Source organism: Monocercomonoides exilis (genome assembly GCF_001643675.1).
Source record: "Monocercomonoides exilis strain PA203 chromosome Unknown scaffold2-2631571, whole genome shotgun sequence".
NCBI lineage: Eukaryota > Preaxostyla > Oxymonadida > Polymastigidae > Monocercomonoides > Monocercomonoides exilis.
Window position 1 is genome coordinate 1,532,396 of NW_027150547.1, and position 21,252 is coordinate 1,553,647.

The window sequence follows — 21,252 nt, forward strand, 5'->3', positions numbered from 1 at the left end:
ATGGACCCATTTTTATAGTGTTTTTTGATATGAAAAAGTCAATGAAAAATGCATAATTTTTCAATGAAAATGCTTGATGAAAAATATTTTGACCCACATAAATAATAAAATAAAATAAAATAAAATAAAATTGAGAATGGATTAATTTTATTTTATTTTATGTCGAATATTTTTTGTTGAGTGAATGATACAGATAACGTATAAAATACCGGACATCTCACATAATACCGGACAAGATCAATATCTCAATAACCGAAAGAAGAAAAATTCTGTCAATTTTCCTCAAAATACATCTCATCAATGCAAACTCAATTGATAAACGAGACTTTCAAAACAGCTTCATTGGTGCTCATAAGAATCAATTTTTGAAGTTTCGGAAAAATAGGATTTTGAGTTTCTCCGAAGTTTAAAAAAATACTTTATTCTGAGCGCAAATGAAGCTGTTTTGAAAGTCTCGTTTATCAATTGAGTTTGCATTGATGAGATGTATTTTGAGGAAAATTGACAGAATTTTTCTTCTTTCGGTTATTGAGATATTGATCTTGTCTGGTATTTTGTGAGATGTCCGGTATTTTATACGATAACTGTATTCCTTTTCGAAATCGAATTTATAAATTACTTATTTTTATTTTTAATTCCTAATTAGAATTATTTTTTTTCGAATTCGAATGATTTTTGGTGGATGTTATATGAGCTTAATGAAAAAAAAATTAACTTAATGATGAATCATCTTTTATTTTTAAAATATTAAACATTTGTTTCAAAAAGAATTGTTCTATAACCATAAAGAATAAATATGTTGCTGTAAAAATTGTTGTTGTATTGAGAAAATAAAAACGAACAACAAAGGATTTTTATATGACATATCCTTTATGAAATATTCTATTCTATTTATTGCTTTTATCGAACTCTATTTGTCTTTATCAGAGAACGAAGTTTCTAATGATCGTCGTTTTGCTGATTTACTAACTGAATTTGGTGTTAATGTGCAAGATTTTGACCGTAAAAATGAAAACATACCATTAAAAGGTACTTCAGATTTGCATGCGCATCAAGATGTGCATTCTTCAGACAATTCAATGCTTATTCCAGTTTTTATTGCTTCAAAACATATTCCGCATGAATCGACAACGTCTCGGACATTTCCAATTCCAACCACTATCGAAAATCACGAGCAATTAAACGTGCCAGTTCCAGAAACTATTCCAAACAAAACGCCAGCTTTCTCTCCACCAAATTTCGAATTATCGCAAACAACGGGACGAAATTATCAGCAAACTCCAAATACATTGGATCTGAAGGAACGTGTTTCTAAACAGCAAAAAGTTATGCCTTTCTATCCAAAAATTCCTCTTTATTGGGGAATTGATTTTGAGCATGATGAACCTGCTTCATTGAGTGATCAATCAAATTCGCATCAATTTTCCTTTTCTTCACAAAATAATAACACCTCATATCCCCCATTTACTCCTTCATTACTTCACGAAACCCAAATACGAACAAAAAATTCATCTTCTTCAACCATACAACGTGAAATTCAAAATCAAACAAGAATTGATGTTCAATTTCTTGACAACGATTCCGCTCCATACGCGAATACGACAGAAGAAAATTTCATTCACCATCCATTTGACAAAAATATAGATCCTTTTTCATATCCTCCTCCGGATTCTCCATTTGCACTTCCACTACCATCATCTCCATCATTTTCATTTGAGATACCAATCTTTAAGCCTCGTCTTCCTTCATCAACACGAAGCCCGTATAGCTCAGTTGTATATACACCAAAATATAAAAGAAAAGCTCCAACACCAATTCCAATTAGGCAGCAGCAATACTATGATTCAGCAGAATCAACTACATTTTCAGATTCTCACCAACCACCTGAAAATGACAAAGGCGCAAGGCAATATCATTCCCAGAGCATAAAAAGAGAAAAATCCATTCCTCAATCAACAGTTGCAAAAAGATTTGAAGGGAAGACATTTCCATATAGAGAACAGAATTTACCTTATGGTTGATCAAATATGCCCTCATTCAAATTCAATGGACTTGATTTTCTTTTTTTGCTTATTTGCAGCAGCATTATGCGAAGAAAATCGCACAATTTCCGTTAATCTTAGAGGTAAATATATGCATTCTTTTTCTTTCATTGATTATTTTTTGTTAGAGGGAATGTTCAACCCAATTTTTTTAACTCCAAATATAAGCAAGCAAAGTCGATTGTTTACAGTTGACCGCTTTCATGCGTTATATAGGCACTTAGATTTTTATATTTTTTCTCCATTTGGGTTTGACTAAACACAATTTTAAATAATTAAATGGTAAATTGCTGAAAATAATTATTCAAAAATAGAAATGTATCAACTCATACAAGAAGAATTTGGGATGGAAGGGATGACAAATTTAATCCTGAAGAATATGATTTTCGGTGCAATTTTACGAAAGTCGAAAATGTTTCTTCATTTTTTCCGCGGCGGATCATAAACGAAAAATTCGAGGGGCTAAGCGGATATGGTTGTAAAATAAGATATGGACAATTTCAGTTGACAATGGGAGAATATCATATACGAGTTTCATCTCCAAAAAAGAAGCTTTTAGCAGCTCAACGTCAATATGGTGCGCTTTTTATAATTTTTCAAAAAGATTTTATCATTATTTTTTCTTAGAAAAGGAAAAAGAGGAATTTTTAAAAATGGCAGGCGATAAATTATCCAATTATGATGATGATGGAGATGAAGCAGCACCAACAAATGTTGATCCAGAAGCATTGAAAAAGGAAAAGACAAAACTTCAAATGGAAATGTTAAAAAATAATACATTCATTGCAACTGTTCTAGTTGCGCCAGTTATTGAATTTGAATTCTTCTCGATTGCTCCTTTAATTCTTATACCACTCGCAATGATTGCACCAATTATTTCACAATATCCAGGAATCGGCTGTGCCTCTATGCTGATATTGTTAATTGTCCGAATGTCGGAGTTGTGGGCAATGGATTCTGCGATCCCAGTTTCTGTCAATCCGTTCAGAATGATTCCTTTCCAATCTCAAATTCTTATCGGAATAAAAGAAAACGGTACCATTGCTTAAAAATTTGAAAAATCGAAACGTTAATGTTTATTTTTATAAATAATTTGATAAAATCACTTTTTTAATACTTTAGATCGCTCTGTGCCTAATTCAGTTGCATGTTTTCTGAAAGAAACGCTTCTTCCATGTCTTTTGCGTATTGAATTCGTTGTACCTCTTGTCCTCTTCTTCATTGCATTCTTCCTTCCGTCGCAAGCAAAGAAGCGGAGGCGCGAAGGGTTAGAAGAAGAAGGGAAGCTGCATATGATTTGGATGGTGACAGCTTGTTTTTACACCATCTTTACCATTGCGCAGCGCTTCTTTGTCACACTATTCTTCACCACAGCGTTTGGGTCTCTGCCAGTTTCGTTCATTATTGCGCTGATGGGAGTGGCGGTGCTGATTTGGCAGCGGATGTCAATGAGAAGGAGCCCGGAGGAAGAGAAGGAGATTGAGAAGGAGAAGGCGATGAAGGAAAGAGTGAAACAGATCGAGAAGATGAAGGAGATGCTGGAGAAGGAAAAAAAGGAAGGGAAGGAGAAGGAAGGAAAAGACGAGAAAGGAGAAGAAAAGAAGAAAGGAAAGAAGAACAAGAAGAATGGAGGAAGTGAAGAAGAAGAGACAGCGGAACAGAAGCGGCAGCGGATTTTGGAGCGCTTGGAGCAATTTCCGATGCTGCAGAGGCAGTTTGGGGGGCTCAATCTTGTGGACTTTGCGAGAAGATTCGGGAGCGACAAGCTGATTGAAGAAAGCTCCAAGATCAACTCCATTACACCTGAGAATCCTGATGAGAATGGCATTCTGGCTGATGCAAGGAATGTTTCTGATGCTGGACAGAAATCATCATCATCATCTTCTTCTTCTTCATCGTCATCGTCTTCGTCTTCATCTTCAGCATCAGCAGCCCCCACTAAAAAGGGGAAATCTCGTGGCAAACAAGAAAAGAAAAAAGGAAATTCAAATACAGCAAAACAAAAATCTGCATGAGAATTGATGAACTTCTTTTTCTTGTCTGAAAAACAGATTTTTTTTACAAATTAATAAATATTTATCTTCGTGCACTTCTTCACGTCAAATTTGAATTTGGTTTTTTATTTTCTCTTCCTCACTGCTCTGAATCTCGCACTTCACTTCAAAACCAGAAGAATGCTATCCTATTTTTTCTGGTGAAAAATTATTTCAGTGAAAAATGCTTCATTTGGATTTTTGCTTCAAATGAATATACAATTTTTTGATGATTTTTGATTTTTGAAATGAAAATAAAAATATTAAACAATAAATTACACCGAGCACATATCTTGCATCAATCTCCAAAGTCATCCAGGCAATCGAGATCACCTGATTTCTTGGCATTAAGCGATGAAATTGACTTGTTCTTTTGAACAGCCCCATTCGTTCTATTTGTTTCTGGCTGATTTGACTTGTGTGAAATGAATGCAGCTGTTGTTGCAGCAAATGAAGGAGATAAGAAACAGAACGAAAGAGGGGGAGCTGTTATTTTGAAAGGAGCAGCAGGAATTTTCGGCTTCACTGGAGAGAGTGAAGGTGTAGGCGGGTGAGAAGAAGAATCTGGCGGAAGAAGTGGAGAAGAAGTGGATGATTTTGGAAGTGAATTCGATGTGGATTGAAGAGAAGCTGAAGTTGTTTGAGAAGGAGTTTGAAGAGGTAATGCTTTTGTGTTCAGCAAAGGAGATGGCTTCATACCAGTGCTTTTGGATGCAGCATCTGAGTTATGAATTTCATTAGCAGGAGGAAGGGTGCTTTTTTTATCTATAGGTGATGCTACAGATTTCAAGGAAGATGATTTCAACGAACTGAATGTCTTTCCTTTTAAAGACGAAAGAGCACTTGATGTGCGACGTGAATTGGGTGAAGGATTCTGATGTGAAGACTGTAAAGGAGATTTCGATTGAATGGGAGTCGACGAAGAAAGGGGTGATGGACAGTTAGTCAGCAAAGAAGAAGAAGAGAAGGAAGAAGAAGAAGAGGAGGAGGAAAAGGAAGAGGAAGAGGAAGAAGAGGAGGAGGTAGTGAAAGTGGTACCAGTAGTGGAGGAAGAGGAAGAGGAGGAAGAAGAAGACAAAGAAGAATATGGTAACGATGTGGATAATGCCGAAAATTTCGTTGATGTAGTTGATTTTGTTGATTTCGTTGATGATGATGAAAATGACGGAGGAGGTGTTGACGATGATAGTGGCAAATCAGAATGTGAAGAAGGAAAAGAAGGAAAAGAAGGCAAAGAAGGCAAAGAAGGCAAAGAAAGCAAAGAAGAAGATGATGAAGGTGGAGAAGAAGAAGAAGAAGAAGATGATGATGATAAAGAAGAACTTGAAAATGAAGAAGAATTATGTAACGCAGATGATAACGAAGAAGATAGATTTGAGGATGAAGGAGATGAAGATGAAGGACGCGAATAAAAAGAGGAAGTGTTTGAGAAAGATGAGGTTGAAGATGAAGGCAATGATGAAGAAGATGGTGATGAAGAGGAAGATGAAGAGGAAAATAAAGATGAAGATGGTGAAGATGACGAAGTCGACGATGAAAAAGAAGAGGAAGAAGAAGATGAAACAGAAACAGAAGCAGGAGCAGAATAAAACGAAGACGAAGGTGAACTTTCATCAACTTTATTTTGTGTTTTGTTTTCTTCTTTCGTTGGTGATTGCAGAGTTGTCAGAGAAGATAAACTCCATCCCTGCGATGAAGATGAAGGTGATGAAAATGAAAAAGAAACGGATGGCTTTGTGAATTGGACAGTTTGGGAATGAAGGCTTGGCTTTAATGGAGCAGATGACAAAGCAATTGAAGAATGAGAAGATGCCTTGATTGGTTCAGCGTTTTGACGAGAAGGAGAAGAATTAGCTGGATGATAACTTGGCTTTGATGGGCGAACAATATTTCTTTGTGTTTCGTTGCTGCCTTCTTCATCATCTTCTTCTGCTGAGTATGACATATCATCATATGAAGCAGATTCTCTTTTTGGTTCATTTATTTTAGTTTTCTTTATGAGCAGATCTCTTTCCACAAATTGTTTTAATATTTCTCTTTCTTTCTCTTGCAATTGATAGCATTTCTTGCTTTCTGTTTTTTTACTATGAGCTCCAAATAGTGCCTTTGCATTTTCATCCTTTTCTTCATCTTTCATTTCCTTTTCTTTGGTTTCATCTTCATTTTTCGTTCCATTTGCATCACAAGATGACACTTCTTCATTTCCATTGTTATGTTTTTGAGTCTTGTTCCTTTTTTCTGGTTCTTTTTCTTCTGAGCCCAACTCCATATAAGGATTCTCATAAACATCCACAATACATCTGTTGGACTTCAACATCGCCTCAGGATTTTCACTGCTTTTCATCCATCCCAACTTCACATCCACAAATTTTCTATTCATTTTGCTTCCTTCTTCCTTTGCGGTTTTTTCTTTGATAGCCACTCGTTTCACCTGCCTCTTTGCCATCTGCATCACACGTGCCCACAATGCACTTCTTGACAGAACTCTTTCACACCCAAACAGAACAAGATGCCGCTTGGCTCTGGTGATTGTCACGTTCAAACGCTGCGGAGAAGAGAGAAAACCTGGTGGGAGTAGTTGGATTGTATTTCATTTTAATAAAATAGTGGGATAACAAATAAATAAATAATTATTCATAAAAGAAAGAAAGAAAGAATAAGAAAAATGCTTTAGAAAATATTACTAATATTTATTCGCTTATCAATAGCAACAGAAAAAGAATACATATTAAAATGGAGGCATACCCAATCCTGTTGTTCTGCATGTTGAAACCAAAATGATGTCGCATTCATTTCCTTGGAATGCATCAACAGTCGACAATGTTATGTGGAAAAACTGGCAAACAAGAGCAAAGGAATCTTGGAATGTTTGTGAAGAAGAGGAAGAAGATGTGGGAGAAGTAACAGACGGAGTTTTTGGAGCCAATAAATGAGAAGGGGACGATGGAGTGTTAGTTTTCTTTGGAGAAAATGAAATATCATTAGAATTTGCAAATGAAGATGATTGACAAGGATCTGATGTCAGTTTCTTATGTTCTGTGTTTGGCAAAACCTTTGTACCAACATGATTGTCTATGCTCTCATTAAATCCTCCATTAGCATTGATGTTCACATCATTCTCTTCAAGTTCAACTTTAGCTTCACCGCTAGCATCATTTGCATTCACGGAACTAATATCTGTGTGCGTCTCTTTCTCATCTTCAAACTCTTCAATTGGCAGGCTTTCAATGTCATTCTCAAGTAATTCAGGTTCAATCTCACCTTCAAGTTGATCTCTTTCCAAATCAATATCGTCGCTTTTACTATCTTTTCTTTCTTCTTCTTGATTATTATGTTCAGATGCCCCAATAGCTTCATCTTTTTCATTTTCAATGGATTTTGTAATTCTCTCGCTTGATTCATTCAGCTCTTTCTTTTTCTCCATTTCAGTCGGACTCACAACATCATATGTCTTTTCCACGCTATTTCTTTGTCTCATCTCCTTTTCAGCAGACTGTGGCGATAGCAGCGCTGTTTTCCATCTGAGTTCTCTTTGTCTTTTTATCCTCTCCATTTCTGGTAGTAACAACCGAGTTATCTCCTTCTTGAGAACAGGAATCTGCCCTTTGTACAAGCTGATCACTCCAATTGTGACAGGAGATGTGAGCGGTGATTGAGATAATGCTTCAAAATTGTCTGAGACAGAATTGTTTGATGAGCCGTTATTTGAAAGAGATAAGCCTTCGTCTGGCTTCTCGTTGTCATCATTATCTTCTTCTTCATCATTAGTTTGATTAACAATCACAAAAGACCCTTCACTTTCTCTTTGTTCTTCTCCATATTCATCTGAGGAAGATCCGCTTGACAAGCCATCTGTGATAATAATACCGCATTTTTCTCTTTTCCATTCAATCTCTCTTATTAGTGCCTTCAAAAACAAAGCGATTTTCTTCGCTTCGCCTTCATTCATCATACTCTTGCTGTTTGCAGCATATGCAGAAGACGAGGAAGAAGCAGAAGCAGATTCGACAGTATCTGTGCAATCAATAAACAAAAGAGGAAAAAGAGAAGGAAGCAGAGGCACAACAGAAGGGATCAATGCTTCATTCACAGAAACATACTGCTCATCAATTTGTGGAACATTGTTTTCTTTTCCTTCAATTGAGTTATTTGTCTTCTTATTGCTGATTGCCTCTTTCTTCCATGTTCCATTCTTCAGAGTGCCGCAATAAAACAGCTTGTCAGTGAGTGAGCCAATCATTGGATGGCATCTGTGCTGTGTGCGCAGTAGAACAAGGACTGGAGGAGAAGGAGACGAGGCTGGCGAGAGATTGAGTGAAAAAAGTGAACGCGAATGCGAATGTGAGTGTGAATGAAAAGATGATGTTAATGTTGTTGATCGTTCAGATGTGGTTTTATTTGATGAATTACTGATAGGTTGCGTTGTTGTTTCATCGTCTTCTTCTTCGTCGTCTTTTCTTTTGTTATTATCAGTGCTTTCATCTTCTTTATTCTCCTTCTCTCCATCCAATTTCCTCTCATTACTCATCATCTCTTCTCTATTCAGCACAAGAGCCGAGCGTGCCAAACGAACAAACAACGTGAGAGAGTTCAGAGAGCGGTCGAGGATGGCAGAAGAAGGGAGGATAAGGTCAGTGGCAGAAGGAAGCGAAGAAGGAGGGACAGATGGAGTCAAAGAAGGAGACAGAGAAGGAGAAGAAGGAGAAGAGGATCTTGAGACAAAAGAAGGAGATGAAGGGGAAGAAGGTGATGAGAAAAGGTGATGTGGAGTGGATGGAGTTGAATCAACGGAGTTGAGAGAAGGAAGTGAAGGAGAAAGAGAAGACGAAGGAGAAGTTATCGGAGAAAGACGAGGAGAAGAAGAGGAAGAAGAGGAAGAAGAGGAAGAAGAGGAAGAAGAGGAAGAAGAGGAAGATGCAGAAGTTGTAGAAGAGAGAGGAGTAAGTTGTGTCGTGGGTGTCTGTGATTGTGATGATATTTCAGAGGAAGAGGCGTTTGATAAACTTGTGGTTGGCGTTTGCGATGCGTTTTGAGAGTCAAAAGGAGAAGTCAATGAACGATGTGAGGAAGTGGAAGATAAAGAAGATAGAGAAGAAGAGGAAGATGAAGCAAGAGAAGAAGAAGAAAAAGGAGAAGGAGAAGGAGAAAGCGAAGGCAATGATAGCAAAGAAGGAGTTCTGACAGGTGTTGACAGAACATTCACGTCATCCTCTGTCAAACTCGATCCATTCACCTTCTCTTCTCTTTGCAACTGCTCTGCTTGCTCTCCCTCTTCATCTGCCATTTTGGATTCTTCTCTCTTTTGCGGAGTGGATTTTCGTTGATTGCGCTGAGAGAGATTCTTCAGAAGTGAGTGGACGTTGTTTGTGCTTTTCCTTCGAGAAGAGGAAGAAGAAGAGGAGGAGGAGGAAGAAGAAGAAGATGATGATGATGACGATTCGTTTTGATTGCTCAAAAAAGAAGGAAATCCATCAAAAGACGAAGAATTACCGAACAAGCTAGAGCCATGTGAAGGAGAAGAGGAAGAAAGCATAGAAGAATCGAATTTAGTTGAAAGGAATACACTGGAAGAGCCAATAAATGGAGAAGGATAAAGAGACAGGCTCAAACAGGATGAGGTGGATATTAATGAAGATAGAGCAGAGAGAGTGTTGGTGAATCTGATTAATGATGCAGAAGAAGAAGAAACTATAGAAGAGGAAGAAGAAGAAGAAGATGATGATGATGATGAAGGTCTTATTAAACAAGAATTGAGAAGATAATCAACAGCAGATGCTTCGTTGGTTGTAATAATCTTTCCTTGACTCTTTTTCAATAGAAGATCCAGAAATTGATTGGAAAGAGAATTTGAAGAAGAAGAAGAAAGAGAAAGGGAAGCACTAAAAGAAGAAGAAGAAGATGATGATGATGATGACAAATGAGAAGAAGACAACGATTTCAGCAAGCGAGAAAGAGAAGAAGCAGAAGAAGAAAAAGATGCATAGCTATTTGAAGAAGCAGCAATTTTCTGTTTTGCCTCCAAAGAAGTAACAATTCTTCGTTTGCTGACGTCTTTCATTCTTTCTCTCCACTCGCCAGTGATCAGAGGCAAAGGATAGGAAGAAGGGACTTTAGCAAACAGCAGTGAAAGAATGGCAGAGGAAGAAAGAGGATGAACGAGAAGAGGAGGAGAATGGGGAGAAGGAAAGAGGGCTTGAGAAGAATAAGGATTTCGAGCAGAAGATGATGCAAAAGCACTCAGAGAAGAGGGAAAAGAAGAGAGAAACGAGTTTGTATCTGAATCGCCATAAAAACCAGAAAAGAAGGAAAAAGAAGAAGAAGACATTGATGACGATGATAACGAGTAAGAATAACCATTTCCACCAGATGAATACGAACTATTATTGCTATTATTATTAGTTGTATTAGTTGTTGTAGGAGACAGCTGAAGAGGATCGCCCACCAGAATCAGCCGCTGGCACTTATTTGCTCTGATGATAGGGAGCAAGGCATTCATCTCAGTCATCTGGGATGCTTCATCGAGGATGACTACAGAAGAAGAGAAGTCATCAAAGAAAGAGGAGGCTGTGTATGCACTGGTAGTGGAGAGAAGACGGAGCGTGGGGGATGAGGCAGAGAAGAAGGAGGGGTGAGAAGAAGAAGAAGATGATGATGACGATGATGAGGTTGCAGAAGAGTCCAACAAATATGATAGAGGAGATGCTGATATCGCCTTCAGTGCTGTTGATTCAATGAGACTGTGATGAGACTGATCCAATCGAAGAAGATTGAAGAATTCCTGTGTCGTTTGCTTTGGATGCTGCTCAGATTTTGCTGAAGAAGAAGCAGAAGAGGAAGAAGAGAAAGTGGAAGATGATGATGCTGTTGATGATGATGTTGAAGTAATACCTTTTGTTTTTGTTACAGCTGCAGATAAAGATGCCACATTGCTTGCATCAGAAGACAATTGAGTTGTGTTGTTGTCAGCGTTCATCAGAAGAAAACGCGACTGGACAGCAGAAAACAACCTCTTTTGGATGATTTTCAGGTTGATGATTTCATCCTCTATTTTGTGCATAAGCTTCATTTCTTCCTCAATTAACGCATCTTCCTCTTCTTCCTCGTTTCTTTCTCTCTCTTCTTGTTCTCTTAGCGCTTGTTCCCTTCTCCTTCTGTACATTTCTTCTTCATCCACTTCATATTCATCAAAATCTGCTGCTTCTTTGATTCTGTCTTCTTCTTCTTTGTATTCTTTGTATTCTTCTTTCTCTGCTTCATAACCTTCCCCTTCTCCTTCTTCTTCTCCTTCATTAAATGCTTCATTTGCTTCATTGCCAACAGAAATACGATTCTTCAATGAAGAACTAGACAATCCAGATAAAAGTTTTCCATTTGCTAATCTATTTGAACGCAAGCTTCCGATTTTGCTTTTTGTTGAATTCAAAGGATTGCTTCCAGTGTTAGCATTTTTGTTCCAAAGCAATAGAGACACTTTCCCTTTATTCAACAGCTTATTAGCACCTTCTCCTTCTCCATCACTTTTATCATTTCCATCCAATTCTTCCGTATTCTTCTTTTTTCCCCTTTGTTTTCCAGACTTATTTGACATCTTTCTTCCATTCCCCATCATCATCTCTGCTTCCCTCTTCTTCCTCCTCTCCTCCTCTTCCTTCTCATTCCACAAAAGCCCCCTCTTCGCCATTCTTTCTCTGATTCTCTTTCGAATTTCTTTTAATTCGCTTTCCTTCTTCGCTATCATCTGCTTCGTATCTTCCATCTCTTCTTCTCTCGCAGCACCGCCGTGGCAGTAGAAGGGAAGAATATCCAAGTTCACTTTGCGAATACACCCCAGCCGAAGGAAACGAGTAAAGCTTGGTGGGCAAGCAGAGAGAGAAAGAGAAGAAAGAGAAAGAGAAGAGAAATCAGAATTGATTAAGGAAGAAGAAGAAGAAGAAGAAGAAGAGGAGGAGGAGGAGGAGGAGGAGGTGTTATAACGAGCTAATGAGTCCTCTCCAGCATCTGCTAATTCTTGATCAACAAGCGCTAATCCAATGCCACTTTCATAGAACGAGCGATGCTTCAGAAGGAATCGAAGCAACCTGTCTGCGAAAAAGGCAGAGAAAGACAAGAAACGAGAAGAAGAAGGGGAAGACAAGAGAATCGACAAGACTCGATCAACAGCAGCATTTGTAGAGGCAGAAAGAAGAATGCGGAGAAAAGAAACAGAAGAAGTTGAGATAACTTCAGTAGGATCCAGTGAATCATTTGCATTTAATCCAATTTCTGTCTCATTTGACGTATTTTCTCTTCTGTCAGCATCATCTGCATTCTTTTCTTTGTTCTTCATCCCCATCTCTTTCCCAGTGCGTTCTTTCATTTTATCTTCATCATCATCATCTTCTTCTTCTCTTCCTCCATGCTTTTCATCATCATACGAACTGTCATCATAATCATCTTCAAATGCCTCACTTGAATCACTTTCTTCTTCGCATTCTTCTTCTTCTGCTTCGTCGTCTTCATAATAAAAAGCTGTTTTGCTTTTGAATTTTTTAATAATCGGTTTATTTTGACTCTTCTTCTCTTCTCTCCTTTTCCTCCTCCTCTCTTTCTTTTCTTTCTCTTTCTTCTTCTGTTGTCTTCTCAATCTTTCTCTTTCTCTCTTCCTCTTCTTCTTTTCTTCCTCATCCATCTTTTTGCCTCCTTCTCCTCTTTCTCCGCTGCTGTTCGCAGAAGAAATAGACAGCAGAGAAGATGAAAGCGGATGATAATTCAGAAGAAACCGCCAGCCATCAACAGTTGATACACACAATGTGACACGAGGGGTAAGAGAAAGAGAAAGAGAGGATTCTGCGATAGAAGAAGAAGAAGAAGAAGAAGAAGATGATGATGATGATGATTCACTGGGTGAAGGAGAAGGAGAAGGAGAAGGAGAATAAAGAGAAAGAGGGAAGAAAGACGATGATAATTGATCGCTTTCTAACTCATCGTCTTCTTCATGACGAGGTGTTAATTCAGCTTTTTTAGAAGATTTTTCTTCATTCACGGAATTTTTGTGTTTTCCTTCAATTTCCTTAATCATTGCACCTATTTTCAAGCTTTCTTCAAAGGAAAGATCATTTTGTGATAGCAAATTTGAAGAGTTAATTGAATCATCTTTCTCCTCGCTGATTCTGTTAGCTGTGTCTTCATCATCTATTTTATTAATCTTATCATTTTCCTCTTTTTCTTCAGCAAATGCATTGTCTCCTTCTCCATCTTCACTTCCACCTTCACCTTCATCCTCTTCTTCGTCGTCTTTCAATCTTGTTCTTCTGCCCTTTCTCGTTTTGAGTCCAATGCTATCTTGTTTTGATTGCTTCGCAGATCTCGCCTTCGTCTTTCTGTATGGAACATAATCTTCATCGTTGATTCCTTTTTTATTTTCATATTCTTCGTCAGCTTCTTCTTCTTCTTCTTCCTCTTCTTCCTCTCCTTCTTCCCATTCTTGTTCATTCCCTTCATTTTCAATCCAGACTTCATTATCACCTTTGTTATTGTCGATTTCTTCCTCCTCCTCTTCCTCCTCTTCCTCCTTCTCATCTTCACAGTCTTCTCTTCTCATTCTCTTTCGACTTCTCAATTTGCTTCTGCAAGATTTAATCATCTGATCATTGTCAGCAATATCTTTATTATTCTCGTTTTTTCTGTTCTTGCTTTCCTCTTTCTCTTCTTTCTCTTCTTTTTTTGTCTTTCTATTTCCAATATTCTTTCTTCCATTCTTTCTATCAGTATCATCAAATGCATCGTCATCTTTAGTTTCCTTCTCATTGGTGCAATCATCTTTGCTCATCATCTCTTTCCTTCCTCTTTTCGTCTTCTTCTTCGGAATCATCTCTTCAGCCATGTTTATCCAATCCTTGAAGCTTAAATTTTCTCCCTTTATTGATTTCTCTGTTGATTTTTGGCTTCTTGTATTTGGACGTCTGAGAGAAGGTTTATGAAATAATAACTCACTTTGTTCTTTGACAATAGACTTCTTCCTTCTCTTATTTATGCATTGCTCTTTTTTTATTCTTTTGCTAGCATATTTTTCTTCTTCCATATTTCCATCTTCGTTGAAATCACCGCTGTTCTCATTCAGCTTTATGTTGTTCTGTGAATCAAAGCAATCATCTTCTTCTTTCTCCTTCTCTTTCTCTTTCTCTCTTTCCTCATTGCTTTCGTCATCTCTACAGATGCTCAATTTCTCTGCTCTCTTTGTCCCTTTTTCTGTTTTCATTCTCCTTTTCTCCTTTTCCTTCACCAAATATTCACCAAAAGCTTCTGCATCACAAATTGCAGATATCAAAAGAACAATAGCAGCCAAAAGATGACTTTTCCCTGATCCAAACACACCATGGATTAGAATAATTGGAGAAAACTTAACAGAATCATCAGAATTAGACATCAAAAGAGAAGATGAACTATCATTTGAATTGTGGCTGTTGTTTTGCAACGAAAGTGCTTTACATAAAACATCACCCAATGGATGGACATAATCAGAAGCCTCTTCTTCATCTGCTTGATCTTTTTCAAAACTAAATGAAGCCTTCCTTTCCCCGGTCTCAGTCATTCTCCTCAGCCCTCTTTCGCATTCCTCGCAGATGCATATTGCCCTGGTCCAGTCAAACCACAATATTACTTGATCAACTGCCTTCATCTGGTCTTTGTTCAAATTGAATGAGGAAGCAAGCACAGAGCGGAGAGAAAGAAGAAGGCAAAGAGGAACATGACGAAGAACAAAAGGAGAAAGAGAAGTGGAGGATGAGAAAGTGGAAAGCGCAGAAGTGTTGCTATCTTCACGAATGGCTTCGCTCACTTCAGAATTTTTGAGTGCAGAAAGCAGAGCAGTGTGATATATTCTCTCTTTTCGAGGAGTCATCAGAAGGAAAGGCGACAAATATGATAGAGAAAGAGAGATAGAACACGAAGAATTAACTGGAGATGGATGCAGCGCTGAAGAAAGGGACATCTGCATCCCAACGCTGCCACAATCCCACTCCATCGTTGACATTCTCTTAAGAAGCTCAAGTTGCATCGGTGAATTCGGACCATGAAGCAAGTGAAGATGAGGAATGCTGTTTGAAAAGAGAGTAGAAAAAGAAGAAGGTTGCTTATTTGAATCTGAAGACGAAAATTGCCTGACTCTCTTTAAAGCTCCACGCAATCCTTCTTTTTGTCTCTTTAATCTGCTCGTTGTTTTTCTTCTTCTTGTTTTCTTTGAGCCGTCATCTTCTTCATCGTTGTCTTCTTCATCTAAGTATTCGTCAATATCTAAATTTTCTTCATCTTTGTCATTCTCATCTCCTCCAGCATCATAATCATCTTCATCTTCATCTTTATTGAGTTCGGCTTCTCTTCTTAATCTTTCTCTTCCCTTTTCTTCCTTAATGATCTGTGAATGAAGAGAAAATAGCATAGAAACAGCTGCTGGATCTGTTGGCTCCACCTCAAACAGGCCCTGTTGTGAAGGTCCGTGAAACAATGAACGAAAGACAAGAACAAATGGGGGAAGAGTTGGCATTGAAGAAGAAGCAGCAGCAGATAAAGACAACTTCTTATGACTGCTAATATCTCTCCTCAACTCCTTCAGTGATGAAATATTGTCATCTGAATAAAAAGCTGATGGTGTAAGTGACGGTCTCCGAAAACAGTTGACGTTGGAGATGAACCACATATCATCTCTGTGGAAATCGGCAGAAGATTTCAAAAAGGCAGTCGCCGAAGAGGTTGTTGGTGATGCTGGTGTGTTTTGGTTTGACAACGACTGCAAAGAAGCGAATGAAGAGCCAGATGATATGTCCAACTTCAAAAAATATCGTGGAGGACCTTCTTCATTTTCGTCATCTTCTGTCTTTTGCATTGTCTTTGATTCTGTTTTTCCAATATCACTGCTTTGTTTACTCTTCTGAAGAGCTGTCTTAGCTCTATTCTTTTTTCTCTTTGTTGTTCTTATTAAAACACTTTCATCAAATAGTCGAAGTTGCTTTGAACGAGTAAGTTTAGATGTTATGTCTTCAAAATGGCTCGCGTCTTTGCTTTGATTGCCTTCATTTGAATCCATTTTCATTCCCTGATTTGTGTTGCTCCATTTAAAAAAGTCACATTTTCGCTTTTCACATGTATAAAACCATCTTCCCCTATTCGTTTCAGATTTTTTAGCACAGCGAAGGGCAGCTGGTTTTTTGCAATGGCACATTACATAAGTTGATCCTGTATAATTTGCTGACTGTGACATTGCCAGCGCATCTTTATTTGACTTTGAATCTGGTGAAAATAAAGATTTTGAGTAAAAGTCTTTGACAAACGAAAAAATAGTTTGATTTATGTCTTGAGTAAGCGAAGCAGTGAGAATAATTCTATAATCATCCATTGACGAATAAATATCTGGAAGTGGAAGAAGTGATGGTATTGCTGGGTAAAGCATTTCATGCTCCGTTGGGTATCTTAACTGATAAAAGTCGCACAAAGGGTGTAATTCTTGGTGTTTATTGTTTGAGCGAGTGTGTTCTTTATTTTCTTGTGCAAGTGAAGTTACGTTCGAATGTGAATTCTTTATTTCGTGAGAGAATTTTTCTAATTTTGCACTGTTAACTTGGGTCAATTTTTTATGTAGGTCTTCTTTTTGATTCGAAGAAATACGTCTTGGAGGATTAAAGCCATTTCTCTTTAGCATTCAGTATCATAAATACTTTTCTCAAGCTCAGAGTGATGAATATATTTTATTTAGCACAAACAATAAGTGCGCTTCAATAATTCCTCCGAACTAGATAGAATTTTAATTATTTTATAATCCTGCAAACAATGCGTATAATAATGGGAAACATGTTAATGAGTGATTTAAAAACGTTTTGTTTCCATTAGAAAAACAAAGTTATCATTTTATAATATCAATACAATGATTATGAATAGATCTTTAATATTGATCAAATATGCTTTTATTTATCAAACAAATTCTATCGATCAAGCAAATTTTTGCTGTGAAGCAGATGTGTGCTAAATTTTAAAAATAATTTATATTAATTTTTTTGATAATTTTAGAGATATTTGAAGTTTCTTTCCGAATGTCTTCTCACGTCAACAAAATTGGAACGAAATTTTCTCATTTGTATTATGAAACATATCAAAAACGTCCATCAGAGCTTATCCGTTTTTATTCAACAAGCGCAGTTCAAATTGTTCAACGTGGAACAGAAGCATCAATTCACAATGGCCAAGAGCAGTTGGAATCATTTTTCGAATCATTAAAACCTACAAAAGTTCAAACAATTTATGTGAATTCAGTTTCATTTCAAGCAAATGTATTAATTTCTGTAGCTGGATGGATGAAGGAAGAAGGAGTAGAAGCAAAGCTGTTTACAAATTCTTTTGTACTTGAACAGGTCCAAGATCAAAGAAAGAGACTTTTTGTTATAAGAGAGATACTTCACATCTTCACCGCTGCTAATCGTGCAATACCTTTACCGTTTGGTGAAGATAAATCACCGCTAGCTGCTTCTGCAAGTTCTTCTCTTGCTTCAACGTCATTTTTCCCTTCACTTCCATCTGCTCCAGGGGCTTTACCAGCTCCTCCTCCCCCTCCTGTGCAGACAGTACCGTTTGTGCCTTTTTCTTCTGCAGGCGCTGCAATTTCGTCGAAAATATCATCGCTTCCAATTCAACCTCTCTATCCAGTTATTGTTGTAGAGTTTTCAACTCAGCCACGAATGAATGAAGGAGCTGTCGTCACGCTTATAGCAAAGAAAATTCAGGATGCAGAAGCAGCAGACATTCTGGCTAAATCAGGTCGCAGTCCTTCTACGGGCTTTGTACTTCTCCCACCACACGAGCCGCTTAAGGAATTAAGTCGTCCTGAGATATGGGAGCTGATAACAAAACAGAAAGATGTTGGATTGAGTTCATTCACTTTGAAGCATCCTCAGAGAGTTAAAGAAAGGAATACTGTGTGCGGATACGGAAAGGGGATTGTTGTTGATTTAACTGTGCTGAGGAGAAAAGAATTGAGAGAGCAAGAGAAAGAGAAAGAAGAAAAGAGTCGAGATAAAGATGACAAAGAAGATGACGACGAAGAAGTGATGCTTGTCAGACTGGAAAAGATGTGGATGGCAGAGTATATTGTGTCACTGGGAAGCCTTGAATCAAAAGGGCAGGTAGCGACAGTGCGCTGGTGGGACGTGAGTGAGCAGTCGGAGAGGAAGAAAGAAGAGCGCAGCGAGAGAAAGAGGCGACACAGAGACTCAGAACGCGGCAAAGGGACAAGAAGGCACTCATCAGCAGATGACTCAGATACCTCTCGTTCTTCTTCCCGGAGTCGCTCCTATTCCAGCGAAGACGACGACTCGTCTTCTTCTTCTTCTTCTTCTTCTTCTTCTTCTTCTTCCACTTCGTCCAGCGGTTCATCAGCGTCTTCCACAGGCTCAGCGGAATACTCGAAGCGGAGGGGGCATCACCACAGGCACCATCACCGCAACCCGAAACGGCATACCCGCCGCGGGCACCACAACCGCCGGCACAGAAGAGCTGATTCCACTTCATCGACAGACTCGTCTTACTCAACGACGTCTGAAAGCGACAACTCTGAGACGTCTTCGAGTGAAGACGAGGGTTCTGACAGGGAAGGCAATGATGTGTATCGTGGGACAGACAAATACGGAGCAAAGAAGGGTGCACAGAAGGGAGGAAAAGCAGAGAAAATGACGCTGGCGACGAAGGAAGCACAGAAAAAGCAGCAAAAGGTTAAAGCCAAAGCAAAAGTTGCAGCAACTGCAAAGGGCAAAGCGAAGGAGAAGCCAATTGCAAGACCGAAACTGTCGACTGTAGACACACATTACTACAATCCCAGTGCTGCTGCTGGCATCGCGAAAGGTGCTGGTAGAATAGCAGACAGGTCTTTGCCATCATCAATAGCTCCATCATCATCATCATCTTCTTCTTCTTCATTCCCTGCTTCTTCAATGTATCCAGCAAAGCCAGTTGTGAGCGCAATGCCGAAAGATGCTGTTTCTGAGGATATGCGCAGGTTGGGGTGGGGTCTTGTGGAAGTGTGGACAGCAGATGAGGATGGAACGAGCAGTGGAGGAAGAGAAGGAGGAGGAGGAAGTTTGCCAAAGGGAAAGAAGGAGAACTGGACGCGGGTGAAGGAGATAACGATAGAAAACTGGGACGAGAGTGTGAAGAGGATACAGGAATATGCATTCTTCAGGAGGAGGACGAAGAGAGAGATGGAGAATGCGGGGGCTGAGGAGGAGCAGGCGAAAGAAGCAGCAGGAGTAAAAGAGAAGGAGAAGGAGAAGGAGAAGCTGAAGAAGGAGGTTAAAAAAGAAAGTGCTCAACAAAAGGATGTGAATAAAGTGATGGTTGGAAAAGGAGAAGAGAAAGAGAAAAGCAAAGATTTAAAAGTTGAAATTGCGAAACCAAAAGAAGAGAAAGAAGAAGCAAAGAAAGAAGAAGAAGCCAAAGAAGAGGAAAAGAAAGAAGAAAAAGACACACCAAATTCAGCAAGCACTACAAATAATAGCAATGTGCACAACAGTTTGATGAATGAGCTGTGGAATGTTGAGCAAGACAACTTTTGGAGCTATCTTTTGCCGCCAAACAGAAGTTCTTCCACAAAAAGTGCCTCTTCTTCTTCTGCTTCTCTTTCTTCTGCTTCTGCTGCTTCTGAGTCTAATGCAATAAATGCAGTGAGTATTTCAATTGCTCCTCTTCCTGTCAGTTCTGAAAGTAGTGCGTCTGTTGAAGCACCACAAAGCAGTTCGCTTCCACTGCCTTCTTCTTCGTCTTCATTATCATCTTCATCTACATTATCATCATCATCAACTTCTTCTCCTTCTCCTTCTCCTTCTCCTTCTTCTCCTTCTCCTTCTTCTCCTTCTTCTTCTGCAATATCTTCCACCACACCATCACCACCAGCTGCAGACAAACAGATTGGCACTGCTGACTCACTTGAATCATCTGACAAGACATCACTTTCACTTCCAACTGCAACTGCATCAGAAGCATTGAAAGAAGAAGAAGAAGAAGAGGTTGTGGAAGAGACAAAAGGGGAAGAAGAGAAGGAGGAGGAGAAGAAGAAAGAGGAGAAAGAGAAGGAAGAGAAGGAAGAGGAGAAAGAAGGAAAAGATGAAGAAGGAAAAGAAATTGAAGTAAAAGAAGCAAAAATTGAAGAAGTTGTTACAGAAGAAGAAGAAGGAAAAGAGGAAAAAGAAGAAAAGATTGAAGGAGGAGAGGGAAAAGAAGAGGATGAAGAAAAAGATGAAAATATTAAAGAGCAAAAGGAGGAGCAAGAAGAGCAAGAAGAAAAAGAAGTTGGAGAAGAAAAACCAGTAGAAGACAATAAAGAGGAAGAAGAGGAGGAGGAAGAGGAAGAGGAGGAGGAGGAAGAAGAAGAAGATGATGATGATGATGAAACAGAAATACTAAGAAATAAACTGAGAGAGAAGTTAAAGGCTCGGTTGAGAGAACAAAAATTGCGTTTGAGAGGAAAGAAGACAGCAGATACGGAAACTGAAGAGGAAGAAGAAGAGGAAGAGGAAGAGGAAGAGGAGGAAGAAGAAGAGGAAGAGGAAGAAGAAGCTGAAAAAGAAGAAAATGGGGAAAAAGCAGGAAAAATCATAACACAAAGGGATAGCAATGTTGAGAAAGAGAAGAAGGAAGAAGAAGAAGAAGAAGGCGAAGAGGAAGGAGAAATAGAAGACGAAGAAGATGCTGATGAAAATGCAACACCTGATTCACCTTTAGCACCTCCACCATCCACACCACCTCTGACACCAGATTCTTAGTAATGCCAATGAAAAAGGTAGGAAGGAAGAGAAAGATAGAAAGAAAGGAAAGAAGAAAGAAAGAAAGAAAGAAATGCTTGAGCCTTTAACAGAGAATATCATCTGAATTGCTTTATATTTTATTATTCTGTCATACTCCTTTTTTTATTTTATTTATTTGAACATATTTTTATTTCTATTCTACTCTACTCTATTCTATTCTATTCTATTCTATTTTTTTTTATTTTATTTTAATCTTCTCTTTGTTTTCTTCTCTTAGCCTCTCTCTTATTTCCTTGTATGTAATTATAATAACTCCATCTCCGATTATTGCGTGGTTCTTATCCCCCCTTTTTTTTTCATTCACCTTCGATCTCATTCACACAAAATGAATTTTGTTGCTTGTTGCTCCCATCTTCA

At 38.4% G+C, this 21,252-nt stretch overlaps 3 protein-coding genes across 3 annotated transcripts; 2 read left to right on the forward strand and 1 right to left on the reverse strand.

Annotated features, from left to right (window-relative positions):
- Window positions 1–872: 872 nt before the first annotated feature.
- Window positions 873–4,057, forward strand: MONOS_1130 (uncharacterized protein; the record flags this gene model as incomplete). The annotated part of the gene is made up of 5 exons (XM_067863819.1): window positions 873–2,016; window positions 2,171–2,291; window positions 2,357–2,619; window positions 2,670–3,077; window positions 3,165–4,057. The coding sequence occupies 5 exons, from the start codon at window positions 873–875 to the stop codon at window positions 4,055–4,057; spliced, it is 2,829 nt and encodes a 942-aa protein (XP_067735853.1).
- A 316-nt stretch (window positions 4,058–4,373) lies between these two features.
- Window positions 4,374–16,310, reverse strand: MONOS_1129 (uncharacterized protein; the record flags this gene model as incomplete). The annotated part of the gene is made up of 2 exons (XM_067863807.1): window positions 4,374–6,640; window positions 6,821–16,310. The coding sequence occupies 2 exons, from the start codon at window positions 16,308–16,310 to the stop codon at window positions 4,374–4,376; spliced, it is 11,757 nt and encodes a 3,918-aa protein (XP_067735854.1).
- Window positions 16,311–17,009: 699 nt separating this feature from the next.
- Window positions 17,010–20,899, forward strand: MONOS_1128 (uncharacterized protein). Its single transcript, XM_067863796.1, has 2 exons — window positions 17,010–17,063; window positions 17,114–20,899. The coding sequence occupies exon 2, from the start codon at window positions 17,137–17,139 to the stop codon at window positions 20,851–20,853; it is 3,717 nt and encodes a 1,238-aa protein (XP_067735855.1). The 5' UTR covers window positions 17,010–17,063; window positions 17,114–17,136; the 3' UTR covers window positions 20,854–20,899.
- Window positions 20,900–21,252: the final 353 nt, after the last annotated feature.

Coding starts and splice junctions, on each gene's coding strand:
- MONOS_1128 (XM_067863796.1), top strand. CDS start 17,137: ATGTCTTCTCACGTCAACAAAATTGGAACGAAATTTTCTCATTTGTAT.